At 35.6% G+C, this 7,728-nt stretch overlaps 1 protein-coding gene across 1 annotated transcript; it reads right to left on the minus strand.

Annotated features, from left to right (window-relative positions):
* Positions 1 to 137: 137 nt before the first annotated feature.
* LOC306861289 (coiled-coil domain-containing protein 87-like) lies at positions 138 to 7,093 on the minus strand. Its single transcript, XM_079403479.1, has 19 exons — positions 6,479 to 7,093; positions 6,253 to 6,404; positions 5,668 to 5,918; positions 5,404 to 5,548; positions 5,240 to 5,333; positions 4,294 to 4,373; positions 4,043 to 4,197; positions 3,822 to 3,942; positions 3,535 to 3,735; positions 2,910 to 3,029; positions 2,641 to 2,780; positions 2,445 to 2,574; positions 2,229 to 2,338; positions 1,874 to 1,989; positions 1,738 to 1,769; positions 1,344 to 1,508; positions 1,142 to 1,256; positions 884 to 1,026; positions 138 to 802 (listed from the first exon to the last, which is right to left on the minus strand). Exons 1-19 carry the CDS (start codon positions 6,609 to 6,611, stop codon positions 563 to 565), a joined length of 2,643 nt encoding a protein of 880 aa, XP_079259605.1. The 5' UTR covers positions 6,612 to 7,093; the 3' UTR covers positions 138 to 562.
* Between the last annotated feature and the right edge of the window lie 635 nt (positions 7,094 to 7,728).

The following is a 7,728-nucleotide window of genomic DNA, read 5'->3' on the forward strand; positions in this document are numbered from 1 at the left end:
AAAACCACAAAACATTTATGTTATGTAAAATAAGATGAACATTTAGTGACATGAAATAAAATAAAATGTAAAAAAAAAAAAATATTTTATTTTAGCTAGTTTAAAAGAATAAAAATGACAAAACCACATAACAAAATTAGTAAAACTTTAAATTTAATACTGAAAATATAAAAATGAAACAGAATATATGAATGATTCTAAAATAACCCAACATGTATTTAATACACAATTATTTGTGGAGTTGATTACTTCACATTGATACTGTTAGTTTAATTTTAAAACTAACAGTATCAATGTGAAGTAATGGCTGTATGAAAGAATAAATGTATTGTTTTCCACATTTCATAACAATATCATTTCTGATTTTATTTCTAAGCTGCCAAAAACGGATTTATAAAGATATATAAAATAAATCATTAAAAAGCAAACTCCTTTTCAAAGTGTGAAAGTTCGTCAGCAAACTGTTAAGAATATACTAAACCAGTAATCAAAATCAAACAGGTCTATAAAACTGACAGATCTTGCTTTATTTGCTAGTGTTTGGGCTACAATAGTAAATGTTTTAGAGTTCACAGTGTTGCAATAATTGGCCATTTCTCTCACAGCGTGACAGAGGTTGTTCCTGGAGGGTTTGATGGTTGCCTAAGTGAAGCTCCTTGCTTTGGCTCAGAGGAGGAAGCCTTACAGGCAGAGCCACCCGTCCATCTACAAACATCTCCAGAGACTGGACCCGCCTTTCCTGCTGCAGCCAGTACAGCATCTCAGTACGATCCCAGCGCATCTTCTCTCTGTACGGCCGACCCTTTGACAACCAAAACAGCAGCGAGAATGTTAAACAGCTGCAGATAACCAATGGTGTGTAACCAAGCTTTGATGCACTCACCTTATAGCTGATGTTGTCACTGAAACGGGCTGTGATACAGCCCATAGTTTTGGACAGTTCTTGGTCTACAACTGAAATCTGAGAGTTGAGCTTCTCCCTTTGACTTGCCTCTTCCATTCTAGCGATGGATGAACCATTATAACCTGTGTATTTGAAAAAAATCTTCTATTTTATTTAATTCACTTCGTAAGACTCTTTCTAAATCTAAATCAGCATATTTCAAGTGTCAGAATTCATTATTCTGTGCCTCTGATGCACCTCGCTGGAAAAATCTGTTGGGGTCAGATGCCTCTCTCTCAAAATCTTCCAACCTGGAGAGCAAGAGCTCCCTCTTCTGGATCAACCGAGCAGCCTGCTCCCATGAAGCAATTGCCTGAGGGCACAAACACATCCACGTGACAGCATAAATCCAGGATGATAATGATGGAAACCCAGGAGAGTTCATTATCATTATCTGTACCTCCTGCAGATGGTCCCTGTACTCCTGAGAGCTGTATTTGATGGCCATGTCTAGTCGCTGTCCTTCTGGCAGAAGCAGGGTGTTCCAGACCCTCTCCAACCTGACCTGCATCTGTTCTCCATCCAGAAGTCCAGCAGCTGTACCTTCACCTTCCTCTACTTCAGACTGAAGAACATCAATCAATCATGCAATCAGTCTATCTGTCGATCTTTCTGTTTGTCTACCTGTCTATTACACAAAAAAATTGACTATGTGAGCTAGACTGTGTGATTCAAACTTATTTCTGCTAAACGAGCCTGTACTAAAAAAAACAGCGACATGACATGATAGATGGAGTAATCAGTGGAAAACAGAAGTGCTGTGTTAGATTATGAGGAAAGGAACATGAACTCACTGCATCTTGTATTTCCTCTTCTGGATTTTTCTCTGAAACACAGATATTTCTGCATTCATTCATGCAGGTTTGGACACTAAATAACACATTTTTATAAATGTACCAGTTTTTCTTTTTAAAGAAAACTATAACATGCCATCCAGGTCTGGTTCCCTTCCCAGTCCTCCCATCTCTATGGTGTTGATGTTCCAGAATCCAGGAACAAATTCTTGTTTCTTTCTCCTAAGTGAACTGAGCCTTTCCTGTTGCCTTCTGGAAGAGATGACAATCAGATAAAAATTTACTTTATATGAATAAAATGACAATATAATAAAATACAATAATTAATATGTTGGTGTTTAACTATTTGTTGACGGTCACAGTATAAGAAGTTGAAAGGATGTGTCAATATGTTCAATATTTTATATTAGTTATAGAGAATAAAATAGTGCAAGTCATCATGCATCATTCTCAGAGTAAATGTGGGAGGATAAACTAAAAAAAACCCAGACCTTCCCCTTTCGTCTCTCTGCAGCTGAGCCAGCTTGTGTCTCTCTGCCTCTGCCTCTTCATCATCATCACTGTCATACAGGTGAAACAGCACTGACAGATAATCAGAGTCCTTCAAAACCAGGGCACAAATAACACAAGCACAACTGTTTAAGTTCACAAATACTGAATATATTTAGCATTTATTTCCCATAAACACGCTCCTATTATAATTTAACCTGATTAGAAATGTAGTTAAGATAATCATCCACTGATAGTTGACACCTCCACCACTGAAACCAGGCCCTGTACGTTCGAGTGGTCGCATTCACAGGCCTCTTCCTGTTCGCAGCCCTCTCTGTTCTCTCTCTGCATTTATGCAAATCAATTAAAAATTTTTGATAATTTTGTGGTGTGAAAGAACCACAAATACACATATAATAAGAAAGAAGAGAGCACCTGTGGGATATGCTGTATGGATTGGGCCTTCTGAGTGATGGGTTCATTAGTTGCTCATTAATCTCTCTTTTTGGGCAGAATGTGGCATTTGTCAGAAAAGGCTCAATCCTGGAGACCTTTAAAAAGAATGAAAGCGGCTTTTAATATTCTCAACTTCATGATATGAGGATGTTATGATATTTCACCTATAAAATATCTACATTTGAAAATACCACAGCTAATCCCTAAGCCCGAAATCAACTTACCTCATCAAAGTTGAAATACTTTGTTGAAATACTTTTGGACAACTCTTCAAAGACTTTGCTTATATCCATTTTTTCTTCAACGAAGTTCTGATCCATCAGAGTGACCGATGCAGAATCAATCTAGAGTTTTAGAATTATTATGTAGATAAGTCCAATATAAAAGAATTACATTTCAGTGTCTATTTTATAAATGAGGTCTGGATAAAATATATTAATATCTAAAAATATAAAAAAAGAAAATTAAGTATATGTATATATATATATATATTAAGTGGTATACAAATAAATTGAGATAAAATTGAACTATTAAATGAAAAACTTAAAAATTTTATGTTTCCGTAAAAACTATTACTACTATTACTATTACTAAAAAACTAGAATTACTCAAATTAAAATTAAAACTAAAGCCGAAATAAAATGAAAAAGAAAAATAGGCAAATACAAATATATATAAAAACAAAAAGTAATAAAAAAAAAATGACAAAACAAAACCCAACAAAAGTTGTAAAACTTTTAAATAAAAACAACTGAAAATATAAAAATAAAAGCTCATTCAAAGTATGAAAAAATACTAAAACAGTATATAAATAACACTAAAATAACACTGTTGATATCAGAGTTTTACCTCTTTAGTGAGGTCATTGTAGACTGGTGGGTACAAGCGGAGTTTGATGGTCTCTGGGAGAACCCTATCGGACACCTGGGTCACTGCTGTGCGCATGATGTTTTGAGGAGAAAACGTCACACTGACCACATCTCCTTGTGGGTGCAGAGGTTTCTTCACAAGAACTTTGTGCTTCTTCGTTTGCTCCTCTTCCTCCATTTTCTAGAAAGAAATGCCCTTTAAAGTCTGATTTGCAGGTGGCATAGGTCTTGCACATAATTCTGTATGCAGTGAGTTCCTGTAAGTACCTGTAGTTTTTGTTTGAGCCTTTGGAGTCTGCTGGAACTATAGCAGGTTAGGGATTCTATAAGCGAGCACAGATCCATCTCACAGTTACCATCATTCTTGTAATCTCTCTCCTGTAATAATCTAAAAACATACACACACAATTGAGTTTCAGTTCCCATTACTCTCACACAGACACAGTGATTGACTAGTATGTTGTAAGGGTACTTTATAACAACCCAACCTCTTCAGATCTTCCCCAGCACTGATGCATTTCTCCAGGCTGGAGGTAGGATCTGTGGACAATAGGACTAATGGGGATTGAGGTGGATTGGGTAGCCTTATCTCCAGCTCCTCCAGCAGTGTTTCTCTCTGTAGGTCAGGCATGGAATAACATCCCTAAGAGGGTGGAAGAAGAAATCGTTAAGGTTGATATGCAACTGTTTGAAAACTGCCAATATGGAATTTGTGCAATGGAATTGATTAAAAAGTCACCTTTATTCTGACCAACCGGTTTTGAGGCAGACTCTGATCCTGCTCTTGTTTCAGTATGTTGGATTTATTGGCTGTAGAACCTAGGCACACAAATTACAGTATCCAAATGCCACATTCAGAATTATATCACTTTTAAAGGAAACTATGATTTAACACAAGAATGAATATTCTGTCATCGTTTTTTATATTCTGACCCTGTACAACTTTCTTTCTTCTGTGGATATAAGATATCTTAAAGAATCTCGCTGCTGTAAACAGTAGCGAGATTCTTTAAGATATCTTATATCCACAGAAGAAAGAAAGTGTAGCAAATGATTAGAAGTAATTTGAAGTACATAATCAGATTCTGATAATTTAATATTTGTAATTAGATTCTATTAGATTTTAAAACACTCATATCAGACTAGTTAATTTTTAATTGATTACAAGATTGCCTAATACGCAACATTCTACACGGCATAAATTAAATATTTCACCTTTTTGTGTGTTTTATTTTAAATGCAGTTCCTGCTATGTTTAGGAACAGAAATGTGGTAAATAACATTTTTGCTATTCTTTGCCATTTTTGATATTGTTTGCTGTTCTTTGTATGTTTTTTTTATTCTATTTTTTCTCTATTTCTGTCTACATTTATATCAATATTGTACAAGAATTTTGATAAATGAGTTAAGTCAAAAGTAATCTAATAGAAATCATAAGGTAGTCTGATTATATTACCTAAAATGTGCTATGTAGCAGATTATGTTACTAACTACAATTTTTGTCATGGAAATTTGTATTCAGTAATGGACTACAATTTCTAAGTAATCTACCCAGCACTGGTTTTCTGTATAACGAATGTCAATGGATTCCAAAACAACATTGTACCCCATTGACTGATTGTAAGGTCAGAAGTGACAGAATTTTCATTTTTGGGTAAACTATCCCTTTTTGTATCTTGCCGTACATTGTGTGTCTGTCTTATAGGTGATTGGCTCCATGTTACAGGGCAGGAGGTCATACACACACCGCAGATCCAGCTCTCCGATTTTCTCCTGAATCTGTAGACACAGAAATGAATTCATATGACCTTAATGTCTCTCTTTACAAGTTGCACACACACAAGCGCACCTCCTTGAGGTCATCCTCCACAGCTTTTTCCCATGATGTGGCCGTCATGGACCTCTCATTGTTATGTGTAACAGCACTTTGTTTGCGTCTCCGTGCATCCTTGATTCCTGAGACAATCCTGCACCTCATGGAGCAAACATTCAAGCTGTAAACAGAAACAGTCGCAATTTGCTATGAATAAGTAATGTCATGCTATATGTCACCACACTGTGTGATCAAAACTGTTTACGTCAGTGCAATCTAGGTAAAAAGAGTCACACTCACAGATTGGTGCAGTCAACAGCGAGCTGAGCTGCCACCCTGCTGCGGTTGATATGATCGCTGAAGACGCCTCGCCTCCGTAGAATCTCCATCAGGTTCAAGGATTGCAGAAACAGCTGCTCACAGTTGTGCAGCACATCACTGAAGGTCTGGCAGTTCAGCTGCACTTTCTCTTCTTGGGTCAGTGTGGTGTCCACAGACGGGGTTTTCAGGTCCTGCCAGATCAGACTCAGCTCAGAGGTCAACACTGCAGTCTGAATGTCAAAAGCAAACAGAAAAGGGATATATCATGTAAACTCATTCAAACATCAATTCATAATTCTGAGAGCATTTTAGGTTTGCTTTTGACTGCATAAACATTTACAGTACAACTATACATGTTTGATTTGGCTTTTTTTTTTCCAAATAAAATGACATTTTCAAATAAATGCTGCTCTTTCAAGATTTCTATTCATCAAAGAATCCTGAAAACAAAATATATCACAGTTTTGACAAAAAAACAACTGTTTTTAACATTGATATTGCACAGTTCAAAATGCTTCAGACAATGTTTGAAATTTTTATTTACAGCATCTGTTTGAGACTGACCAGAGACTGTCTGTCTTTATGACTGACGGAGTAATTCTGTGATTTCTGGGTGATTCTCTCCTCCAGTTGTTTGCACAACTGTGTTAAAGAGGTCGGAGTGTTGTTATCTTTCTTATAAGCTGAAAACGCTGATTTCACCTCCTTAGACCTGTCTGAAGACAAATTTATAAATCAGCAATAATGTAAGATTGTTGTGAATTAACTAGCTTTTGAAGAAAGTACTAACCTGTCATCCTGTCAAACTTGACATCCATGTGGCAGAGTTGTGAAAGAGGTCTCAGAAAGCTCTGAACCTCTTGATTGTGGACCATCATTTGGAGGTCCTCACAAACCTGTGTGCTTGATATTTCCCAATTCATTGCCAAAACATTGATGTTGAAGACATTGCATTACAGAAATGTACTAAGCTGTGTAATTAAATCAGCTGCGAAGTTTGACATTGTGTATTTAATCTTTAAAAGACTACTCGTGCCAAATAAAAATGAAAAATAACTTCTGGGCTCCACAAAAAAACTAACTTTTCAGCATTCATTCAGCAACATTTAAGGTGAAAAAATCAGTTGCAGTCTTTTCAAGTTTAAACCAGGTGCAAATCAACATCACAACACTGAATATGAATGTGAGCTGATTTGTGTCACAACAAAACGAGTAAATTTTAAAATTATAGTGCACAGGATTTAAAAACATTGTTTGTACCTAAGGCTAATGTGTACGATCGTTTGAAGATTAAAAGCAAGAAAAAATAAAAATAAATAAATAATATATCCAATGTAATAAAGCGACTGAATAGTTCCGCATGCAAGCCGTAATCCTAAAACATTTCAAGTTGCCCTGGAAACCCCGGCAGGAGGTCACGCACGACGTCATTGCGCAACTTTGGAATTGACACCGCATTATATAATGCCATTATTAATATCTTTTCAATTTTTTGTTTATTTTAAACACTCTATAAATAAACTGTAAACGAAAAATTGTTAAAAAAAACTAGCATGAAGTCATAAAACAGCATGCATAATAATAATTATTTTAAAAAAAGAATAATAACAAAACTGTTCAGTCTTGATAACAAAACAAAGTAGACTCATACTGTAATCTACACGTCTATGTGTACATCTACAAATACCAAAGATGCCAGAACCCACCTAATGAATAAATAAACGTAGCAACTACAAGTCTAAATGGAATACTAAATATAACCTAAAAACAATCTTATTAAATGAGCAGTTGCTTTCTGTATTTATGCCAAATAGTATATTTAATTAATATTTAGGCTTCAGAAATTAATTTTCTTCACAAATGTGATACATCAAACACAATCAAAACAGTACAATCTGAGCAAAAACAGGATTATGCTTTATTTATATAACATGCACTGCATTTAGCTACACATTAAAACACAAACAGAGTGAAGATGGGTCACAGTCAGTGCATGTATGAAAAATGAAACCCACACCACTTCCGTTTACATTAGCCCCT

The sequence above is a fragment of the Barbus barbus genome, assembly GCF_936440315.1.
Source record: "Barbus barbus genome assembly, chromosome: 42".
NCBI classification, from domain to species: Eukaryota; Metazoa; Chordata; class Actinopteri; order Cypriniformes; family Cyprinidae; genus Barbus; species Barbus barbus.